Source organism: Ochotona curzoniae, unplaced genomic scaffold, assembly GCF_017591425.1.
Source record: "Ochotona curzoniae isolate NIBS_2020 unplaced genomic scaffold, NIBS_Ocur_1.0 scaffold_2476, whole genome shotgun sequence".
NCBI lineage: Eukaryota > Metazoa > Chordata > Mammalia > Lagomorpha > Ochotonidae > Ochotona > Ochotona curzoniae.
Window position 1 is genome coordinate 7,294,136 of NW_024467095.1, and position 25,048 is coordinate 7,319,183.

General features: G+C 42.3%; 1 protein-coding gene across 2 annotated transcripts in view; it reads right to left on the reverse strand.

Moving 5' to 3' along the window:
* Positions 1-2,312: 2,312 nt before the first annotated feature.
* The window catches only part of CAV1 (caveolin 1), a 30,911-nt gene continuing 8,175 nt past the window's right edge, over positions 2,313-25,048 (reverse strand). For both annotated transcript variants that reach the window (XM_041002371.1, XM_041002372.1), the window contains exon 3: positions 2,313-2,988. In XM_041002371.1, coding sequence (XP_040858305.1) covers positions 2,647-2,988 — 342 coding nt within the window. In that variant the 3' untranslated portion in view covers positions 2,313-2,646. The remainder of the gene's footprint in view (positions 2,989-25,048) is intronic.

Genomic DNA, 25,048 nt, shown 5'->3' on the forward strand with positions numbered 1-25,048 from the left:
CCCAAGTAAAAAGGGAATCCTTTCTTTTTGTCCACCTAAACATTGGGAAGTCAGCTTTCTCTTACCATTGATCTCAAAGGGACATACCAGTTCTTTCAACGTCTTCATTTTTCTGTCCTTTGACTGAGCAACATCAGCTCCACTGGGGCTCCAGCTTGCTGACTCTTCCTGCATAGTGTAGAACTTTGCAGCCTCTGTAACTGTGTGAATCAATTCCTTATAATAAACATCATACTTTCTGTCTTTACCTCAGTCATCTCTAGCTCTGCCTTTATATCTGTTCATATCATCTTGAGCTCTATGTCCCTCTGTCATCTTGCTTGATCACTTCTCCCCCTCTCTCGCATTGGCTGTTGGTTCTGTTTCTCTTGAGAACCCTGAGACTCTGAGGGTAAATGTAGCCAAGCACAAAACTAGTTACCTCTTAAGAGATGCCAGTGACGTCATAATAAATTCCAAGGCCTGACCTGTCCTGTGAATGCCAAATGACGGTATTAATATCCATCCCAAAAAGTTGTCAGAGGTTCAGGTTGGGTGAAATATTATAAAAAGTATTATTAATTATAATTTTTATCTAAACTAACCCATGAGTGGTGATAACTTTAGCAAAAAAGATCCTACCTACATCACTTTGTCATTATTGAAAAGAGGGAGATCTTTACCTCGACTCCCTTCACACTGTACCAGGTACACACACTCTGTGAACATGTTTTCTACATAGAATTAACACAGACATCAAACCTAACAGTTTAACTATTAAACATCTTTATTGTGCAGAATTTGTAATCTTTATAGAACATGCAGGATAAAAAAATGTGTAAAATATATCAGGAAGCATATAAAATCTCAGCAATCTTTTGGACCAGCAATTGATTGGTACAGGGTACTGAGCATCTATGTAGAACAGACAGTTCTTGGGATACTGTTTACAGACTGAATCACAAAGTCATCTCCCAAGTGGTGTTCATCATATGAAGATAAAAGTATCTTTATGATCGAAAAATATGTAGTATTGTACATTTTTCCACTATGTACACAGTTTAAAAGTAAAACTATGTCCATGCCAGTGTCTGTTTAAAATGCATAACATCAAAGTAGGTAACAGGTTGGCAATTAGAGGATCAGGGAAATTGGAAGAGGCAAAAAAAAAAATCAAGCAGAGTTCCAATAAGTGTATGAAAGTACAAATGAAAGTGTAACTGGAGGTTTAAAGAAAGTCCCCAAGAGCAGAATCACAATATAAACAGAAGGAATTAAAAGCTTTTGGATATACTAGGCAGCTTTCTGCATGACTCAGGTTTACAGGTGAAATTCCTCAGTTTGAGTTCAGATGAATTTGAACTGATTCCAGCAAATTATCTCAATCTTTTGCTACTGCCACCTCCCCCATCTTCTTCCTGAGCAAAGTGATACTTGGATAAGAGCCAAAGATCCTAACAAAGGGAGGAGCCAGTGTCCTAACAGCCCACTTATAGGCGTTTTACTTAGAAAGGTGGCATTTACAACACCGCTGACAAACTCACACAATGGCTTGCATTTTGACAGTCTGTCCACAGAGGCCCACTGATCATCTGAAAAGGGAACACAATGTTGAGCCACTAAACCACCCCGGTGATGGATTAGTTTGGATTCAGGAAAGCGTGATTATTCTTGAAAATAAATGGAGCTGAATAGACATGCTGACCACATTCAGCTGATGAGAGGCAGGGAAAGTTGGCTTCTACTCCTGCCAACCCAGAGAGGACTCAGCCCCATTTGTCCACTGTAATTCGCTTTATTGGGCTAACACCTCCTGTTGTCAATATGACTAAAGACGCTGCATGATCAAGTGCAGACCTGAGCAGTGCCAGGTCTGTTCTCTGTCAGAGACAGGCACAGGGAACTAGGGAATGAATCCTCTAATTTTGGTCTTCAAAGAGGCGGCAGAATTAACAAAAGTTGAAGAATTGAATTATACTTGAAAAGGTCAATGAAAAAAATCAGGAAGGCACTTAGGTCTTGTTATCTATTTCACAATTATTCAGGCACGGGTAGTATCATACAGTTCTGAGAAGCATAAGGCAAGGTCAGACCATTTGAATGCACAAGTTCGTTTTCTAATTCGGTAAGGAGCACTAGATCCCACTAGATCACTGAAGTGACCCATAGTGATTGACTAGAATTGTTTGAGGGCAGTGAATCTGCTTAAATCTGCCCACATACCTGTATACTTAGTGGTCGTGGCCTGGAATTCTTCCCTTCCTCTAAAAAGAAAATCAACATTTTGGGGTAAGCAGTTAAAGTTGTTGGTTCATACTTTTTTTTTTTCTTTTCTCAGTTCTTCATTATCTCTTTCAAATTATCTTTCAACAATGTACTCATATTCCAGCCAACAAAACAGTAATCTCCATACAAATCAAAAGGTAAGGAACAGAAAAAAAAAAGTTGGCTTGGCTTTAAAACATTCGTCCTGCCAAAAATAAACGAAATAACTTGGAAGAGACAGATAATGGCTATGAAAACTGAGAAAGTGATTTCTTTGTTCTGAACCAAGATACATCATTTATAAACTGTTGCTGCACTAGCAACTTGAAACTTGGAATTGGCACCAGGAAAATTAAAAGGAAAACAAGAGAAACAGGACTCTTTCTACCCTTGAATCGTCATTTATATTTCTTTCTGTGTGCTGATGCGGACATTGCTGAATATTTTGCCAATAGCTTCAAAGAGCGGATCACAGAAGGTGTGGACGTAGATGGAATAGACTCGGCTGATACACTGAATCTCAATCAGGAAGCTCTTAATGCAGGGCACAACTGCCCAGATGTGCAGGAAAGAGAGAATGGCAAAGTAAATGCCCCAGATGAGTGCCATCGGAATGCCAAAGAGGGTAGACAGCAGACGGTAAAACCAGTATTTCGTCACAGTGAAGGTGGTGAAGCTGGCCTTCCAGATGCCATCGAAACTGTGTGTTCCTTCTGGTTCTGCGATCACATCTTCAAAGTCGATCTAAATGGAGAAAGTAACAGAATGTGAGTATGGGATGGAAGACATACAAAGAGAGACAGAAAAATGCTACTCAGTATCATCCAAAAATGTGCAACGGTGTTTCTGTGCCAGCTCTGTGTGCTGCTCCCATGATTTAAGCATGATGTGAGTTTATCTCACAAAGGTTCATGTGTTGAAAGCTTGGTCTTCAGTACGGTGATGTGTGAGATGTGATGGGATCTTTAAAAGGTGGAGCCCAGTGAGACACTTCTAGATCATGGGGGGCTTCTGCCCTGGAAGGAGATTCCTGTAACTGTCACGGGAAACATTGTTTGTTATAAAGGAGCAAGATAAGCTTCTGCCCACTGTGTCTTCCTATCTCACACACCCACTCACTTCATGATGACACTTGCCGTGGTTGTGCCTTAGCCAGAGAAGACGCTTGACAGAACCATGCCATGTGCTCTGAGCTTTCCGTCCCTAAAGCTGAATGAACTACTTAACTTTACAAAAAAACCCAGCTTCAGTTGATGAACTGTAGTAACAGAAGAGGAACTAGTAATCTGGTTGCTTCAAAGAGACCACAGCATCAACATCACCCAGGACTCATTCGAAATACAGGATCTGGGCCTCATCACCACCTGGTTGCCTCTCTGGGTTTAGAATAGACAGTGAATTCTCAGGAAAATGGAGAAAGTGATTTTTTTTCGTTCTGAACGAAGACAAGAAATTTATAAACTGCTGCTGCACTAGCTACTTGAACTTTGAAATTGGCACCAATTTCTGTCCCTGAAATGTCATTTATATTTCTTTGTGCCTGTTGATGTGGACATTGCTAATAATTTCTTCTCCAGATGTTTCTTTACCATGTAGAAAATTGAGAATGACTACTCTGGGAAAAAATGAAATCATTACGGTCAGAATCCTGGCTTTAAAGTAAAATGCAGCAACATGGAGATGGATACAAGGCATTCAGTAAAAAATGAAGAACTTGCTGTGATTAAACTGCTACTGGAGACAGCCACACACAATGTTAAGGAACAGTTAGGTCAAAACTGATTAAGGAGACTCTGACACCGTTAGAATCACATTAGGAAAATATCAAAAAAGATGTCATGGGGTGCTAGGATGGGAGCTCTGGAGACTGCATCTTGGAAATACAATGAGGACAGACCCAGGACCATGGAAGGGTGAAAACGGTGGGTGTCGCAGGCAGGGCAGGGCTGTGTGGTCTGGCCTGCAGAGGCAGGTTGGAGACAGACCAGATAGCATTGTGTGTGCAGTGACTCTCTGTTGAAGACTCTGGAGCAGAGATTTGCTGCCACTGTTCAGGAAAACTGCTCTGCCTCAACTTTGACATGAACTGGTTAAGACTAGGAAAGTGGCCATGGTAAAGAAAGAACAGAAGGAATTCCAGGACATGTAAGGGAGGAATTCACAGGACATTATTACTTGAAAGAGAAAGTTCATCTTAAGAGGAAGTGGTGCATCTGCTTTCCTGTTAGGAAGAACAGGGAGGAAATGAACAGCAAAGAGAAAATATCAAAGAGAAGGCAGATACAAATGAAAGCTAACCGGAGAGAGTGTCACTTGTGAATTAAACAAACAATAAAGTTTTGAGTAATGGCAGATGCAAATCTTAGCAGTGCATGTATGATGAATTACATAGAAGTCCCTTTTGATAATCACTAGGAAGCAATGAAATGAATTGGCAATCACATAAAACCTAGTAGTCATCAAGTACTTCTACATGCATTGTGTCTGTACACAAAATTTTAGGTTTTCCATCTATCTGGGAAGGTATACAGAGAGGAGGAACGAAAGAGAGGAAGATCTTCCATCTGCTGTTTCACTTCCCAGGCAGCTACAATGGCTGGTGCTGAGTCAATCCGAAGTCAGGAGTCAGGAGCTCCTTCTAGGTCTCCCATGTGGGCGCAGAGTCCCAAGTCTTTGGGCCATTCTCGATTGCCTTCCCAGGCCACTAACAGCAAACTTGATGGGAAGTGGGGCCACAGGGATTAGAACTAGTGTCCATAGGAGATCTTGGTGCATGCAAGACAAGGACTTTAGCCACTAGGCTACCGCACTGGGCCCACCCAGCTTATTTTAAGAAGTTGTAGGAAATAGATAGCAAATACTATTGATATTTCAAAGTAGTTTCTGTGTAGCTTATTCAGTTGTCTATTATGGGGTTGTTATTTGAAACAGTATTCTTTCCCCAGCTACAGAAATATAAAAAATAAGGAGATTTCTTTCATTTAGTTGCCCCCCCCCGCCTTTTTTTTTTTTTTGGTCAGGAAGTTTGGTAAAGTCAAAGCAAGTTGCTAGAACAGATTTCTTTATCTGGGACCAGAGTATGCAGTGGTGCTCAGCTTATGTCTAGAGTGTGTGATGGGAAAGGGCCCATCACCCCTATCAGAACATGATGCTCACTCCCAAGGAAGGCTAAGAACTAGTTTACAAAGGAGGTGGGGTTCCCATCTCTTTATAAAATAGACTCTAAGAAACTTTGCATTAAAATCCTTTCCCAAGGAGAGGAATGTATTCCCAATGCTTGTGGACTGGTAGTTATAAACAGATTCATAATTCATTCATTCTCACTTAACTTCAGCAACTCTGTACTATGAGATTTCCATTTTGTAGAAAAAAACTGTGAGACCTGGAAATGTTAATGAATTGCCCAAGCAAGTGGTGGATGTTAGACTCCAGTGCGGTCTCAAAGAAACTGATTTTTAGCGTCCCTTTACAAAAAATATTTCTCCAATTGTCTCTATGGGGAAGTGCCAAACACTTTTGGGAGCTAATAATTCCGATAGCATGGCCTCTGAGGACAGTGACTTACCAGATGCATAGTTGTTTCATGTTGTATAATTACATTCAGTTAATGAAGGTATCTATGAACATACAATTGTGTACAGCGTTTCTTGATAATGGCCATTTTTCTAAGCACAAATACTTTTTTTCAATGAACGTGTTGACCATTCTTAGGCTTCATTTTAAGTTGCTTTGTAAATTTCTGGATGGCTGAGTTCTTAGTGCTTTCCAGAAACTGCTGCTGAACATGATTTATTCCCAGGCATCTAACTGAATATGGAGCAGGTCTCCAGGGGTGAACAGCAACAGGACCAAAATAACATGTTTTATAAATATACTCAGTTTCTGCTTTCGTCTTGAAAATTTAAGGTGGCTGACAGGGATACTAAACATTCAGCTAATGAGACACCACTGAGAAAAAGAAATGAAGGCAGACTAAAGAAAAAATACAGTGGAGCCAGAAGTCAAGCTTTGCTTCTCTCTGCCTCCATTTCCGTAGCAGCAATGGTAATAGACCTTCGTGGGAGGTGGGGGAGACAGTGTGCAAGGTGTCTAGCACGAGCACAGGGCTCCACAGTAAGCAGTAGCATTAACAAATGCTTTGCCCTGGATAGCCAGGCTTCTTTTTAGGTACTTATAATAGAAACTCTAACTGAAAAGCACACGATGATTATCAATCCCAGCCTTCAAAAGAACTAACTTGTAATCATCGCTACCTTTGAGAGATATGCCATCATTGACAGATGAGGGAACTGAGAGCATTCACTTAGCATTGATACTAAGTGGTGATGTTGGAACTTGGATTCCACATTTGTATTCTTTTTGCTTATGCATCCTTGCAACCACAAGCTCTTATGACAGTTTTACTTGCTTCATTTTGCTCCTCAACCCAAGATATGCTTCATAAGATATTCACATTTTGATTATGAAAGGAATAACTGTTGTCAGCCTTTCTCTTTTAAGTCAGGGCATCTAGTATTTGGGATGTTTTGCATTGTGAGTTCTGATACCTTTTTATAGCCCCGAATGGTATGTTCTCATAATCTTGGGCACCCAGCCTGGGATTCTCACTTTAATTGGCACATATGGAAACTGAGGCACGGAATGATTAAAATGGGCCTGACAGTCTCAAGGTCCCAAGGGTATCTGTGGAAGAGCCAAAATTAGAATTGTAACTTCATGATTTCCAGGCTTGTATCCAGCCTTGTGCTCCATGCAGTTTCCCTAGAACTGACATCACTCACCTCATGGATCTTCTCCATCCTCCCCTTTCACTTCTCTAGGTATTTCCACTTAACCTTCTGAGGAATTCACTTGGAAGGCCACAGTGTATGAGTTTGGGAGAAATGTCAATGATGCTTTCTCATTTAATGACCGATACAGGGTTGGAGCTCAGTCTTTGGTAACTTTCCTGGGCTCTTCCACTAGAGCTTGCTGTCACCACACATCCTCTGACCATCTGGCCTTTAGGGTCTGAGGCCAAGGCAAAAGGCATCCTATGTGGGCTCCACTGGTTCCTGTCCCAGCTGCCCCACTTCCTTTCCAGCTCCCTGTTTGTGGCGTGGAAAAACACTAGAGGACAGCCTTGAGATCCCACATCCATATGGGAGAACCAGAAGAAGTTCCTAGCTCCTGGTTTTGAATCAGCTCAGCTCTGGCCTTTGTGGCCACTTGGGAAGTGAACCATTGATTGTAAGATCTTTCTCCCTATATTCCCTTCTCTTTGTAAATCACTTTCCAATAAAAATACAATAAGTCTTAGAGAGAGAGAGAGAGACAGAGAGAACATAGTGATGCTTTTTTTTTTTTTCTGACAATCACCAGTGTTCACATGCAACCTCAGCTTGCTTTATTTCCCATCAAAACAGTCCCTTCGGAGTCCCATTTCCAAGGTAGCTTACTATGTTGAAAAGGGTTGATCTTGCCGGGAGTAGCACTTTATCTGCTTTCTTGGCTTTGCAGAAGAAAAGGAATTAGAAACGTGCTCAAAAACAAAACACCCAAGAGGTGTAGGTACCATTTAGCTTCTTAGACTGGGGTGCCTCAGATGAGGCTGAGTTATACCAACAAACTGATTTGCTTTTCTGTAATCTATGGAACAAGCTGGCCCTGTGGCAAAAGTGATACTAGATACCCCAGATCAAAGGCATAAATGTGTTTCGGTGTTTTCTCTGTGTCTCAAGAGGTATTTTCCAAGAAGTCAATCGTTTACATTGCTAGTTTTTTATAAATGACATTAAATACTTTTGTGCAGCGTAGGCTTCTGATGCTACAACTTTGGAAACCTAAGTTGACAAAGTTCTAGTTGCAGACGTCAAGGAAAGTCATCTGTCTTGTTGTGTTTTGATAATACCTGGCAAATGTAATAAATATCAGTGATTTCTTCCTGTTAAATATATCTGAAGGCAGTATTTTAAAAGCAGCTTATATATACACAAGATAAAAAGAGTCAGCTTGTGTTTTTTGTCTCAAAATGTAGACATTTTATTCCTGGATAGGAATTTCTAAGAAGGAAACTTGAAGGACATTTGGAATTTCATATATAATGATGCCTATACATAGGGACATATCTTTTTAGATGTGGAAATTGAGATTGTGTTAGATATAAGCAGCATATGAAAAAGAATTTGTCAGCTGCCTGCCCAAGATTTACTGCTAACAAATCTCACTTGATTTACTTCTCTGCTAATTTAGTTCTTTGTCCTACTTCTGTGTTGATAAATCCTAATTGATTCAGATAATGGCAAGATTCCATTGATCTCGGAAATAAGTCATGATTGGTTTTAGATTTGTCATAACAACCTTAACTTTTTTGCTGAGTGACTGGGTTAGGATACCCAAGTGACTCAGTTCTGGCCAACAAGATCCAGATGGAAGTCTCTTGTGTGGGACTTCCAGGAAAGTTTCATTCTTTTTAAAGATTTATTTATTTTTATTGGAAAGGCAAATATACAGATAGGAGGAGAGACAGAGAGGAAGATCTGTCTGATAATTCACTCCCCAAGTGGCCGCAAAGGCCGGAGTTGAGCCAATCTGAAGCCAGGAGCCCAGAGCTTCTTCTGGGTTTCCCACACTGGTGCAGGGTCCTAAGGCTTTTGGCATCCTCGACTGCTTTTCTAGGCCACAATCAGGGAGCTGGATGGGAAGCAGGGCCGCTGGGATTAGAACTGGCACCCATATGGGATCCCAGCACATGCAAGGCGAGGACTTTAGCCACTAGGCTACCATGCTGGGCCCACAAGGTTCTCAATTTTTAAGAGTTCTTAGCAGAGATAATGCAGTACAATAATCAATCATGGAAGGTGCTAATTAACATGCAGAATTTCTAGGCTCATTTCAGGCTTTCTGGGCTGAGGCCTGAGCATCTGTATTTCTAACAAGGCTTCCCCCCCCCCTTTGCTTATGTCATAGATTAGTATGAGAATACTTCTTGCCCCCTTTGCAGTCAATGTTGGCTCTTTCTTATCCATTCTATTCGTTTCCCTCCTTGTCTGCTGGCACTAGTTTGCTTCTGCTCCTTTCTGGGAGTACCAGGCTACTGGCGTCTGGACATTGGTGCATAAAGTAGTGGAAATATTCTTGGATTTTTTCAACTTAGGTATATACATATATGTTACTGGATTGGGATAAATGGCTAATTACTGTTATGAAAAACACACAGACAATAGAAATCCAGATTTACATTCATTATTCTAAACCCAGTATAAACAAATACATGCTCGTAAACACCAAGTACACATTTCTAAAATCCTAGCATATGTACCATGCAGTCAGGCAGAGAGAGCCTGACCAATTTCAACTCCATTTCTTTGTTCCCACACATACTTCCAACATGCTAAGCTGCCTTTGAAGTCAATGAAATAAACATGTGTGTCAGTGTGTGGGTGCAGACGGAGTTGAGAAAGAGTACAATTAAATGTTACCAGAACATGGGAACTTTGCCCTAACAGTGCCCATGTGTTTCTTCAGGGACATGCTTTACTGAGGCACACTGGCATGGCTGACCTGCAAGATGGCAGAAAGGTGGATATTTCTCTATCTCTGTGAATGAATGATGAGGATGGGGTGTGGGGTGTGGGACATGGAGGGGACAATAGTCACTGGCCTGGACCTCTTTTCCCTTTGTATCTCCTTCTTGTTGCTTCCCAGTAATCTCAAGGCCTTGGGATAATCTCTCTTTTTTCCATTTATTGTACCGTAATCCACCCATATGCTTCTCTTCATCAACTAATGATGTTGTGGGTTATGTTCATCATAACAATAACAAATACTCTTTTATTTACCCATGAAGAAAAAGTCATTTCGGTGATAAGTGACTAAACCCTGCCAGAAATTAGGGAAGGGTCTGTGTTTGAGGCAGCCATCCCAGTGTCCCCTACAATACTCAGTAAAACAATACCTGTGTTAATACATGTAAATTTGCAAATATGTATTTCTTCAGCTGGTATGAACATGGGCAGCACTGTAACTTAGTGGGTAAAGACACTGCTTGTGGCCCTGGAATTCTGTGTGGTCTCTGCTTCAAGTCCTGAGTTGATGGACTGTGAAAGCAGCCAAATAGCCATTATGGCCATTTGGGGAGTGAAGCAATGGATAGGGGATCTCTCTCTCTCTCTCTCTCTCTCTCTCTCTCTCTTTCCTTCCCTTTCTCTCTCCCCTTTTCCCCTCTCTACAGCTTTGCCTTTCTAGTAAATAAATGAATGTTCAAAAACTTTTTTTAAAAAAATAATATGCTAAGGGAGCTATGCATTTCTACTGAATGGAGGTAGACGTATGACTGCGTGAAAACATTTGTAGTAAGTGGGGACTAGGGACTAGTGTTATGGTGCAGTGGATTAAACTGATGCCTGCCAACACCAGCATCCCATGTGGGTACTGGGTAGAGTCAAGGCTCCACCACTTCTGATTCATTTCCCTGCTAACTGATCAAGGAAAACAACAGATGGTCCAAGTATTTAGGCTGCTGTCATCCACATGAGAGACCCACAAAAAAGATAAGTTTGGAGAAAAAACCCAACATGATATCCATGCATAATTACTTCATTACATATTTTCCTTAAACTTTGGAGACTCCTCATATAATGATTTTCAGAATGTTTTTGTAACAAAATAATTTTACTTGTAAAGTTCATTTTCTGCAAATCCTTTGAAGAACTCGTAATATATTTTATTAATCACAACATCATCTCTTATAAACTCTTTATGTGATATTCCAGGTATGCTTTGTTTATTTTGGCATCTTCTTTCATTCCAAGGCTATTTTCTATTGGCCAGAGCTCTGCCATATCATAGCCTTGCCCAAAACGAAACAGGGGCTGATTGTCATTGAGGGCCTGGAGCAGTGGAGAAAGCCCTCAGAGGAGCAGGCAGTTGAAGCCCAGAGGTTCATGGTTTTGAGGAAAAGTAATTTAGAAAATCTGGATTACTGCAGTTTTCAGTTGGTTGCATTTTACCCCAGTGATGTTAAGTGCTGCAGTTGGTGGACTCAGCTTGAAAGTAGGGGGACATAGTGCACCATTAGGAGGAGCAGGTTCTCTGGGAGGAAGCAAGAATCGTTACTTTGGGCTTTGTCACCTCCAGTCTCGACTTTCCTCCTGTTTGTGTGTGTGTGTGTGTGTGAAGTGCACATGTGCACACATGCTCCGATGCCTGAGCTTGTGTCCTCTGTGCAGGAAAGCAGGTGTGTGAGGAATAATATGTACGTTAGAATGAATTTTGCTGTGTGTTCTTTCTTGGTGCGAGTGGACAGGAGGCACAGAGCAAGGGGGCATCTCCAGCTGTCTTTTGTGTTGTCAAATCCCCAGCGTGTCAGATGCATTTCAAGGCAGGGGACTTTGACAATGGCTTCGGCATAGCAATGCTTTACATTTTAGAAAATATTATATGCCTCAGTGGATGTATGCCCTGTCATTTATGGGAATATCTTCAAGGCAAGCTTTATTTTTTTCTGTTATAAATTAGTAGAATAAGGCTCAGGGGAGTTATGCCCCGTAACTAGATCAAATCCAGGACTTGGCACTGTTGGTTTCTCATTCAGTTCTTCTACCACACCCTTTCTTGGACCCCACAGCCTGCTCTTAGAGACCTGCCTGTGTAGCCCTGCACAAACAACCTGCAGGAAATGCAGAATGCATGGGCTCTGTTCTTCATTGCCTGCACCCAAACTCCCATCCAAACTGACAGAAAATGCCTCCTCAATTCAGCAAGTGACAACTTCCACTCTGGAAAGGGTGTGTGATCTTGAGCAGGATGGCGTGGCTGGCTTTCTCGGCTCTCAAACCTTGCTTTCCATACTCCTCTCATTCCCCTCAACCTCACTCTTCTCTAGGCAGGACACGGAACCATTTCACTGGCAGTCAGCTACCTGTGTCCCTACAGCTTTGCGATCTGGATGACCATGTGACGTCACTCTTTCCTCTAAAGCACTCCTTTTGGATCAATGGTTCACAAACATCAGCATATTCAGGAATTTTCTGGGGGGATATGTATTACAATTTCCATGCCTCAACTTTGAGACTGAACCAGTGCCCAGAGGGTAGAGGGTCCACACATCTGTTCCTCCTCCCAACATTTTAATTTGGTGGTCAGGGGAGAATACTTTGAGAAACAAAGCTGCCTTAGACTTCATTCTCTGTTATGCAGGAGGATCTGAGAAGTGTAACACTCAGGTCTGAATGGATGAGACTTTTGAAAAGCAGTCTGGTGCCCAATTTCATATTGTAGTGACGGGGCTTGATTCCCTGTTCTTAGTGTTTTCTCATACAATCTGTAAAATCTCTGTCTCTCTTTCTTGTCCGTTACCTGTGGGTATGACAATGCTTGCCTCCCAGGATTGTCTTGAGGATTAAATGAATTAGCTTATGCAACGTGTTTAGGACAATGCTTGCTACATCAGCAGCTGTGGTCCAAATGCTTTAACCAGCAAAAGGATAGCACAAGGCAGACTGAGAATGTATGTTTGGTAAAGGAAAAGCATTGGCATTCTTGAGATGGCTCCATGTAGCTGACTGCTTAAGTCTACATCCTGCCATTAGGTGAGTAAGTAGTGTCAGCTTATCTCCAGCCAATCAGCCACTGAAACTCACTACCATGGTGACCAAGGATGCTATGGGGAGAAGAACCTAGTTTGGCCTGGTATTGAGTGCCTTGATGTATCAGAGAAGTTGTCAATATTAAGTGCTTGGAACTACCTGTGCTTTGGATTCATTTCTTATTTTATCCTCATTTCCTTTCACTTGAAGACAGGTTTTTCCATCTTCTGCACTTCTTAGAAAATAATGTTTTGTTCTGACAACAAAAATATTCATTCCTAGTTTTCACCATGTTGAGCATTAAATTACAGTACAGGTGAGCTGAAGTTCTAATTCCCCAGTTTCTCAGAATGAGAACTTGTTTGGATGTAAGGTCCTCACACATGTAATGGATTAAGATGAGTATATGCTGGAGTAGTGTGGGGCTCTCATCCAATGTGATCTGATGTCCTTACAAGGATGGCCGTGTAAAATTATTCAAAGGGAAGGGCATGTGATGTTCAAGGCAGAGACTGAAGTTCTGTGGCAGCAGTCCAAGGAATGACAAAGACGCACTAGGAAGAGACAGCGAAAGATCCCTTGGCAGGATTTGACTTGACTCTCCAAAACTCTGAGACAACACATTTCTGTTGCTGTAAGCCATCCAGTTTGGGACAGTGTTGGGTAAGCCCTATGTACAGCAACTTTGTAGAGGAAAAAAAGGTTATCTTCAATGATAAGAGGATTTCAGAGTATTTGCATACCTTTCTGTGTAGGCTGCCTACCCTTTTTTATAGGAATCACAGGTAGGGACCTAAATCCACACTTGGTGCCTCACAGTCAAAGATGCCTGGGAGCTTCATCCCAAACCCGGTCTCTCCTGCCCACAGGAACTGCCAATTTCATAATCACAAAACCCATATACATGCAGATTGCCCAACACAAAGCAGAAGGCAACGTCTTCTAATACTTTTTTCCTCCTCAAGCTTCTTGCGTTGATTTAATGGCATTAATGGATGTGCAGTGTCATCAAACAAATGACATAGAACATGAATAAGGTAAAAGAAGGCGAAACAAGGCCAAGGAAAGGATCACGGAGGTTGGATGTTTGGTTGGTAAACCTGACCAGGGATGGGCAACAATCTTGGGGCATGTATATGTCTGCCATCCTGGACAAAAACGGCAATACCCCTTCAACATTTTGAAAGTTCTGTTCCCCATGGAAAAGGCTTGCCTCAGTTAACACACGGAAATCTTATTTTATCCAAACACGCAATTATAAGGATTTATCCGGAGGTCTGGTTTGCTGGTGAAATTCTGTGTTTACATGTGAGCATTTGTTATTCTTTTAACTTTCTGGGCGTGTCGTCAGACAGATATGAATGATTACCACACTAAGGCAAATAGAAACTCTTCCTATCCTGACAAATATGTAAGACACGGAAATGTCTACAGTATTTTCAAGCTACCTATTGGTCTATGACACATTTGTTTCAAGCAGAGCTTTTTAGACACTCTTGGTTTCTTTTTAGTTTCTTCAGTATACTGTCTGATGACACAGATCTCTTCTTACCCCTCAGTTACGTCATACCAGATTATGAATAGCCCTTGCCTTCCTTCACTGCTGAGAGACTTTTTCCCTTTAGTTCTAGGAATATGTCAGATAAACAGCAAATGCATGCAATTCATCTCTATAGCTTTGATCACTGAATGGCAAGTGAAGAAAAGGATGGATATACAATTGGTTCCTGCAAGGTCTCAACCTGTTATGCAAAATTACCTAACTTTTGTGTGCGTTTTTTTTAATGATTTATTTACTTTTACTAAAAATGCAGATTTTTCCAGAATGAAAGATAGACACAGTAAGAGAGGCCCTTCGTCTGTTGGTTCACTCCCCAGATGGCCATAATGGCCAGAGCTGAGCTGACCTGAAGCTGGGAGCCAGGATCCTCTTCCCAGCCTCCCACATAGATGAAGGGGCTCAGGCCTTGGGCAATCCTCCACTGCCTTCCCAGGCCATAAGCAAAGATCTGTATTGGAACTGGAGTAGCTGGTACACCCTATATGGGATGCTGGCACTTGCAGGTGAAGGATTAGCATGCTGAGCCACTGAGCTGGCCCTGATCCAGCTTCCACATGTAATTCGGAGCTTCTCCATGTAGGCACTATTGTCACTTTGGGCAGGATTGGTCTGTTGTGGGGTAGGGAGTACTGTACTATACACTGTAGAGTAAATATCAGCATGCTTGGCCTCTACCTAAGAGATGAGAGATGGCAGTAGTGCTGTCCAAATTATGGCAACTAAAAACATCTCCAGTATTGCCAAATGTGCTCTGGGACACAAGGCAAAACTACAGCTAGTTAAAAACCATGGATCTAGAAATTCAGCCTATCTAGCCCGAAGCTTGCCAATACCAAAGAGCTTGTTTATGGCAGACACTTTTGGTTTGCAAGTACTGTGGCCTTCATGCATTCATTCAACATGTATGAAGCACCTATTGTGTAGGGATAGAATAACTGCAAGATGGAAATGGACAGATCCATGCTGATGAGCCAGCTATGAGTAACTGAAGGGGGACAGTTCCTTTTTAATAGTTTCCCCTTCAACAAAGTCCCAAGCTCTGTCGTGCCTTAGTCTCCCCCATGTACTGTTGGAATTGTTTGGAACATTCTATTATGTGTTAATTCTGAGTTATGTGTAATACCTTAAACTAAATGTTCTTTCTTCAAAGGCTTCTTTTTAGTCTTGACGCTGTTTACTCATCTTGGTCTTTTTGAGTTTCACGTATCTATCACACATATACTTAATAGATGATGATAATGATGATGATGATGATGATGTGTGTGTGGTTATCATTTCTGCTACTAGACTATGAGTTCTGTGAAAGACAGAAAGTACTAAATTACTATCTGCTGAATAAATGAAACCACTAGCGAACACTACCATTATCTTTCTATTTCCTAATAACAAGAGCACTAACCTAATAACTCCTGCAGGTAGAAGAGTTGTGAGGGTATTATCTGGTCCAGGAATTAGTAATTGTATTCATCAATTAATTCTTTGTTTTAAACACAGGCACACTGTTGAGAAAATCAAACAAAATTGGATTACCACAAGGAAAAAGATTAACTCAATTTTTGTTTATCAGGAATTATGGGCTCAAACCTACAGATTTTTAAAGTGGTATTTTTATTTGTTTATATTTATTTTAAAAATTTATTTGTAGTCTTCTTTCTAAATGCCCCAAGTAGCTGGGCCTGACCAGACCAAATTCTGGAGCCAGGAACTCAATGTACATCTTCCACAGGAGTGACAGGAGCCCAATCAACTCAGCCATTACCACTACTGACTAGGGGCATTAGCAGGAGTCTGGAATTCCAAACCGAGCTAGTACTGAACACAGATTCAGACATGACCCTCTCCACTGCTAGGTCAAAGACATAGAAGCCAAACTGCCAGATTTTTGGCATAGGAGCTGATAAGTTCCCGAAGAATTTTCAGGTGATCTGGAATTCAGACAGCTTGGTGTTTACCTTGAGAACACGCAGCTGGAGTGCTAAGTGAAGGGATTAAAAATCATGCAAAGCTCTAAATGCTAAACTTTATATGGGCCTGGGAGAAATAAACTCTGCAGCTGGGCAATGGGAAAATGTGACTCAAAGGAAGGCTGCTTCTGCTCTACAGCTCTTAGTCATCTGATCCTATTGCTCACAGATGGGCCGTTAAAAATGCTTCAGCAATGTAGCTCCAGGAGCTAGGTGAATTAGACAACTGCAGGCACTCAGAAAGTGTGAAGACTTTCTATGGAGCTAGACCCTTTGAAGACCATGGCGCTGCCAGAAGTTCCAAGTAATTATGTACTTCCCTGTTACATCAACTAAGATAAGTTAGTTGGTTTCAAAACAGAGCAAAACAAAACTGAAAGCTTGTGGCTAACCTTGGACCTGATTTTCTGATCCATCCTGAGCACACACAGATAAGCTGGAGGCAAGAGCATCGCAAAAGACAGACCCCAAAGCTCTAAGCTCAGATGAGAGGGAGAAGAAAGCGCCAACTCTTGCTGTTGTTCAGGACGCAGTGTTTGTTTGTGGCATGTTTACCTTCAGCCACCAGGAAGCTCAAGATGATTTAACTGAAACCCTTGTCTGAATGTCAAGGTGAGGATGCCAATTGGTAACACCCAGGAAGACGGAAATGAAAATACTCTTGCTGGGCTATATGCACTGTTACAACCCTGCACTCTGTTAGCAAGATTAGTCAAATGCAAGCAGAGCACCTTTTTCTACATCTTGAATGTTAAGGCTGAAGAAACTGTTCTCTAGAGAGCGACTTTCCAAAGGCGAAAAGTCATTTTTAAGGCCTGAGCTCAAAAGAACATTGGGATTCAGATTTCCTCTGAGGTTGGTCTCCACATTAACTCTGAGGTTAGGGCATCATCAAAGCACCACTCAGGGACTTGGAGTCTCTGCTCATGTCAGGGACTGAAGAAATGACCCTGTCTTGAGGTCTTGTGTTGCTTTCTGCAGCAATGGGCATCCCAGGAATTTTGCTGAGCCATGGAGAGAAAACCAGGTGCACTGTATTGGCTCCCTTGCTAGGAAGCCTGAGCCATGAGCCCAGGTGAAACAAAGGAGCATGGGAGGAGACTGTGGCTTCAAAGAACAAGCAGAGGAAGGGAGAAAACAAGGGCTATGTGACTACTCCTGACGAGATTTCTTCCTAGGGACAAATTGTATCTTATGTTGTTATAGCAGAGTTCCTATGAGTATTTTTTGTAATAGGAATTGGAGTGTTGGGACAGAGACTGGTTCAACAGGCTAATCCTACACCCTGCAGGATCCCATATGGGCACTGGTTTGTGTTCTGGCTGCTATATAGCTATAACTATATCTTTGCTTGAGGCCTGAGAAAGCAGCAGAGGATGGCCCAAGGCCTTGGGACCTTGCACCCACATGGGAGAACCAGAAGAGGTTCCCGTCTCCTAGCTTTGGGTCAGAAAATTGCTGATTTTGGGAGTGAATCAACAGATGGTGACCTTCTTTCTCTAGCTCCCCTGCTCTCTGTAAATGTACCATTCAGATAAAAAGAAATAAATCCTAAAAACAAAATCTGAGTGTTAGCTATTGTATTCCAACTAAAATGTTAAGGGCCCATAAAATAAGGACCTGGCATAGTAATAATTTCCCCACTTAGGCCTTGTTGTCTTGAAAGTTTTACTGTGATTATTAGCTTCATTACTAAGAATGTCTGAGCATCTCAATAAGACTTAATTCTGGCTGTACATTAGTATAACCCTAGAACCTAAAAACAAATAAGCGGACAATCAAAACCAACAACAACAACAAAAACAAAATCCTGCATAGTCTTGAGGCCAATTAAATTAGAATTTCACGGTGTTTGGAAATGTTTTCCAAGTGATGGCAGCCAGGGTAGAGCATCACTGGTCCAGATTTGCAGAACAGCTACCCTTTGCAGAAGTCATACTTGCTGATGAGTTCACAATGGAGGCTTATGCAAGCTGCAAAGCTGTGCGAATGTGCAACGTGTAGGAGGGCGTGGAGGGGCAGGCTTACCATAACGATGGTGTTTCATGCTGACCTTTTGATACATACAATGCATGCATTTTGCAATGTTCTACTTTCAGATGTTTGCCATTTGCTTGTGCTCTCAGTCACTGATGAAAACAATGCCATATCCACTCCTCTTTGTTTCCATATCCACCAAGTATCCTCATGGAGTACTGGGCAGTGTCTGTGTGTGTATGCATATAGTTAAGAGGCTGTTTGGAAAGGTTTTGTGACATCAAGTTATAATTGTAGAGGTAGGTGGATTTGAAAAGTTATATAGACAAGAAAGGGACTTCACACACAACTGTCACAGAACAAGTCCCTGTGACACATTTCTGGGATCTTCTACCCTTATTGCTTGGAAGTCCTTACACCACATAACTTAGCACCTTAATGTCTGAAAGCTAAGTGAACTAGGTTTCCCCTTTTTCAACATCTGGAATGGTGACTCTCTGTGCAATGTGGTGTTTTTTTTTTTTTTTGTAGGTTTTCTGATAACCTGAAAATAACCAAAGGTCATTGTTTCTTAACAGCCCTTCCAACAAGTCATCTAACCATATGCTCCCCTGAGAATTTCTGTTCACCACTTATCTCTCCTTCCTCCCTCCTTTGGGCTTCTCCATAGTCTTTACCTCCCTCCTAGAGCAGAATGAGAACCCATTCTTTGTAATTTTGATCAGCTGGAACAAAGGTGGAGAATCTAATATGTGATATTCCTTAAAAATATCATTATGCTTTTTAGAAATATCATTGGTTAGGATGACCCAGTGGTTAGGATGCTAGTTACAAAGCCCACATCCCACTCAGGTACTGAGCCATTCTTGGCTCTGGTTCTGGATTACAGATGCTTGCTACTGCAGACCATGAGAGGTAGCTCAAGTGACTGGGTTCCCGACATCCATGCATGAGATTTGGCTCAAGTCATCAGCTCTCAACTTCAGCCTTGACCCAGCTCTGCTTGTTGTGGACTTTCGGTAGGTAAAAACGGAAGGCAACTCTTTTTCTGTCGATGTAATCATTAAACTATTGAGATGGTTCATGTTCCAGAATAACTGGCAGACTCAGCTTGAGTTTCCAATTGTCCAGGATGTAGAGTCAGTGGATTCGTTTGAGGATGTTTCTGTGGGATATGGATTTATGATAAAAGACTTCCTTAGCTGTTAAGCTCATCAGGCATCTTGATTTTCTATAGCCCAGGCTCTTTCCTGCAAAAATGACAACCTTCTGAGACCTTGTGTGTGTGTGTGTGTTTTACTTCTTTTATCTCCACTTCTTAGCTGTTCTATTTCAAGTCCTTTGGCATTATCTCAATTTGCCTTGGTCTTTATCTTATTTTTAATGGGCTATTTGTAATTTGTCAAAAACCACTGATAGCATTTTTATCGCAGACATTAAGAAGGTGTCATTTGTAGGTTCGAAATCCTCTTAACTTGTACCCTCCAGTCTCTGATAAAAATTTGGAATGTGCTAGGCCTGACAGGATGTTAGAATGTATCCAGGAAGAACTGATACCAGGGGCTTAGCACGATGGCTTATGGCTAAATCCTCGCTTTGCAGGCACGAGGATCCCATATGGGCAGCAGTTCATGTTTCAGCTGCTCCACTTTCCCACCAGCTCCTTGTTTGTGGCCTGGAAAAGCAGTCGAGGATGACCCAAAGCCTTGGAACCCTGTACCATGTGCGAGACCCAGAAGAAGCTCCTCAATCCTGGCTTCATATGGGTTCAGCTATGGCTGTTGTGGCCACTTGTGGAATGAATTAGCAGATGGGGAAAAACAAAAACAAAAAATGAACAAATAGAAAACCCCAAGACTGATACTCTAGGGCTGGTGAAGGAGCTAATCTTCTACCTGCAAGTGCCAGCATTCCATATGGATACAGGTTCATGTTCCAGATGCTTCACTTTCAATCCAGATCTCAACTTATGGCCTGGGAAAGTAGTGGAGTATTGGTCAGGTTCTTGGACCCTTGTACCCAACATGGAGATCCGGAAGAGGCTCCTGGTTCCTGGCATCAGATCGGCTCAGCTCTGATTGCAGTGAACCAGAGGATGGAAAGTCTTTTTCTCTTTGGTCTCTCCTTTTCTCTTTAAATATGCCTTAAAAAAAAAAAAACCTGGGCCCAGTGCAGTAGCCTAGCAGCTAAAGTCCTTGACTTGAATGCACCAGGATCCCCTATGTGCCCGGTTCTAATCTTGGCTGTCCTATTTCCCATCCAGCTACATGCTTGTGGCCTGGAAAAGCAGTTGAGGACACCTAAAGCCTTGGGACCCTACACCTGTGTGGGAAACCTGGAAGAAGCTCTGGGCTCCTGGCTTCAGATCAGTTCAGCTTCTGGCCATTGTGGCTGCTTGGGGAGTGAATCATAGGATGGATGATCTTCCTCTCTGCCTATCCTCCTCTTTGTATATCTGACTTTCCAATACAAATAAATAAATCTAAAAAAAAAAAACCTTAATACCCTTTTCACTTGTGAAATGTTTGATGCCTCTTCTAGAACAGTCATTTGACTATTTTGCTGTTCATATTTTTTTCCTTCATTTTTCCATGAGAGGAGATCTGAAACCCACGAAAAATTACTTAGAGATCAAAATAAACTTCCATACTGTCAGACTAGTGGAGCAACAGTGGCTACCTTTCATTGAGTCACTTCTCCAAGCTCTGTGTGCTTCGTGTCTAGCAGCAAAGCCAGAAAGAAGGAAGAACTGGCTTGGGCTTCCCAGTGTTGTTGCCTCCTCCAAGCTTGAAGGTTTTGGATTTTTCTCAGGGATGTCACCTGATCTAGAGATTCTTCTGAATTCCATCTATCCATAGATAGATGGAGTGTTTGGCAAGTGCATTCTTTTTTTTTTTTTTCAAAGATTATTTTTTTTTTTTATTGGAAAAGCAGATTTATAGAGAGGAGGAGAGTCAGAGAGAAAGACCTTCCATCTGCTGGCTCAATCTCCAACTGGCTGCAGTGGCCAGTGCTGAGCTGATCTTAATTCAGGAGCCAGGCGCTTCTTCTGGGTCTCTCACAGGGGTGCAGGGTGCTAAGGCTTTGGGCCGTCCTCAACTGCTTTCCCAGGCCACAAGCAGGGAGCCAGATGGGAAGCAGAGCAGCTAGGGCTTAGGTAGGCCAGTGCCCATATGAGATACCAGCAGTACCCTGCAGTGCCTTATCCATCACACAAAAAAACTGGCCCAGTGATGAAACTGTAAAGCATAATAGCTCAAAGGCTAGGATCACTGACACAGAAGGTAGAGGGAACAAACAGAAGACGTGGTTGGTTCTGTCGGGGCCCAGATGCTGAAGGTCAGCTCTGGCAGATGGCTGAGGCTCTGCTGGACGGGCCCTGCTACCACAGGACACATGACACATCATGGCTGAATGGCGCTTCACATGATGTGAGAGTCCCAACCTCACACCTTTGTAACTAGAGACACAGAAGAGCTTCCCCAAATAGTTTGATGAATTCTTGGTGATTAACTGCTATAATTAACTGTATAAGAATTTTTTTTCATTTAAAAAATGTATTTATTTTAAAGGTGGGAGAGAGGGAGAGAGAGAGAGAGAACAAGCAGGCTAGGACAGAGACAAAAGAGAGAAAAAAAAGAACAGACAGAATAAAAGATCTTCCATTTGCTGGTTCACTCCCTAAATGGCTGCACCAAGCTGATGCCTGTGCCCAGATCTCATTTTGTGTCTCTAGGTGGGTGTCAGGGACCCTACGACTTGAGTCATAACCTACTGTGTCCCAGAGCATAACACCAGCTGGGGTCCCAACACGGAAATGGGTGTCGCAGACAGCCACTCAACTGCTAAATCAAACGCCTACCCTTACATAATTTCTTTTCCTACTTAAAAGCCTGACCCTTGAGAAAGAAGTCAGAGAGAAAATCTGTTGATTTAATCAAAGTGTTAAAAAAAAAAACAAACACACACGGTTTCACTTCCTTGACATGTTCCGGTAGCCCCCTTTCCAGCCATATATTCTTGCTAACGATATAGGAGAGGCAACAGTGAGCCTTGAACTGGAACATTTTCATTGTTCTTTGAGGAGATTAATGGTGTCTTGTAAAATGCACTATGAAGTCTGTCACCTTGCTTCTGGCATTTGTTTTTGAGAACAAACACGTAATGCCTAGGGAGGAAGTCTGAGAAAAACCACTTGCAGGGTGCGATAGGCATTTCTCTCATCAGCATGAGACTAAGATTTCTCTTGGCTGTTTTCCTGTTTTTACGATGTATGGTGCAGAGGCACACGTGTCTGTAGAAGTTGAACAAGCAAATGAGAAAACCTTAGAAGAAGTTGTCTCACGCCTGCCAGGACCTGCTTCCTTCCCTCAGACTTGCCCCTTCCTGCACATCTGGGCAGGATCAGCCCCACCCCAGGTTCTCCAGCCAGCCTGGGTGATCAGGAGTCAGGTGAGTCAATACCAGCCAGCACTGCTGCTTGTCTGGTGCCACTTCCAATCACTGAGACCCCGCCTCCCTTCATTATGCCGCATTTCTAGTTTGGGGACTTAGCCCTCCCTGCTTTGTTGGAAACTTGTCTAGCCTCCACATTCCTTGAGGTCTGGGAGTTTGCCTGGGTGTTATCACTGGTCCCTCTCTTCTTTCTTTATCCCACCCACCTGCCAGGATCAGACGCTAGTGTGATGGTAGAACCATAGGACCTGTTACTGTGGCACAGACCGTATCTAGACTCTCTCACACTTAGCTGCCCATCCAGGGTGAGGATGCCATCATTCCTTTCTGTTCTTGGGTGCCAACACTGTCTGCCCTGTCTGCCTAGATCACCACCTCCTGTGTAATGAAAGGCATGGAAATGCAGTGGTTAAGAACTTGGGCTTTGCAGATTCATTCTCTGGATTCAAAAGCTGAATCTACCCCTCCTACCTGGGTAAGGATGACCAATGGCTTATTTCCAAAATGAAAATACTGGTGATGATGCTAATGGTATCCACCACACTGACCTATTGCCCACCCAGAAATGTGTCAGGCAGCTGTGGGTCTCTGCAGCTCCTTCTGTTGGGACCCTTGTTCTGGTAAAGGTTGCTTTGGAGACAGCTGAGAACTCTGCTTCCTATTTGACATTGGCTCATCCTTTAGTAAAATGACCTCACTTGGCCTTGTTTATATATGGGGTTGGCCATTAAACTCCACATTCTTTAGGAGCAGGAGCTGTGATTCAATTGCTGAAGAAAGCCTGTGCCTGGCCAACTCAGATTGGACAGCCTGTGCAAAGAAAGAGGCATGGTGTCCTGGGGCGGGGTGTTGGGCACTTTGTGGGATGTCAGCCCAGGGAGAAGGAGAAGGGTCCTCTTGGAACATCCTTTATTTGGCTTCTACTCCTCCCAGTCACTTACTTTCTCACTATCTGGGCTCAGTGTCTATCTTACCTTTAAGTAGGGAAGTGTGTCTGATAGCTGGGATTAGGTGAGGTGACCTAGTACAACTTGTAGACACAATTTATGTTTTCAGCATAGAGCCTATCTATGGCCCTTACTGAAGTATCCTAGCTGGGCCAAGAGGACGGGAGGTCCATATATTGAATGCAGTTTTTTTTTTTTAACTTACTGTTAAATTGTTGAGAGATAGCACACCAAGCACACGCATATGCCATCAAGACTTATTTAGGTCTCAGAATTAAAAATGCCTGGCTCCTAATTGCCAAAACAGCTAACAATGGCTAAGGGGAAACTCAGTTATATATTTAGGAAGGTCCACTTCCCCCACCATGAAATAACGACCAACTAGAGACATCTTCCCAAAGTCAATAAAAAAAAAAAATAAGATGTATTTTATACCTGAAACATTAATGGAGTTCCCAGGAGAGGCAGGAAATATGTATTCTGTGCACATGTCAATCTGTTCTACCAACCAATTCCCTGGGTAGCTGCACAGTACACGGATCATGCAGATTTCCTTTAAGATAAAATTAAAAATACTTCCCCCCTCCCAAACAATGGTTCATGTGTAAGCCTGCGGTTTTATGTTTCCTGGACTAACTGAAAAATACTTGAAAACTATTTTAAACGTTTTAAGCTTTGACTGACAACATAGGTGATAGAATGATGTTAGTTTTATTAATTATATTTCAAATGAAGAAACCAATCACAGAGACTAAAGGTTACATATCGGGAGCTTCTCTAAATTGCAGTGCAACTTAAATTGATAGAAGTCTCCACTCAGACTGTTTTCTAGCAGGATATGCAAAATTTTCACATTCCAAGCATGGCTTGACTGCCTCCCCCCATCCCCTACAGTCTCTGACTTCACTGTCTCCTGCCTTTCACCACAGCCAAGCAAACTCCGGTACAGCCTGATCTTGTCAGAGAATAGTGTGAGTGGGAACTATCTAGTGCCTTTGAAGTCCAGAAATCAGCAGTGGGTCATAGGCAATAATTTGTGACTGTGTTATCCTGATGAAAACGATACTGTTAATTGTTGTGTGAGGCTGAATATTTTAGGTTGGTATAGACAACCTAGCATATATGCTTGCCCCATTGCTAGTTCACCCAGTGGCTCAAAGCTGACGGTTGGCTCTAAGCCCAAGGAATCTCAAGGAATGGAGAACCATAGAGTGGGGTTCACTTTTAGAGCTCTCCATGGGGTTTCAGAACCCTCTGTCAGGGTTTGTTAGCCTGACCTTCAGGAATGCTAAGAGAAGTGTCATTCTAGGTATTTCTCAACTCTTCTTTTAG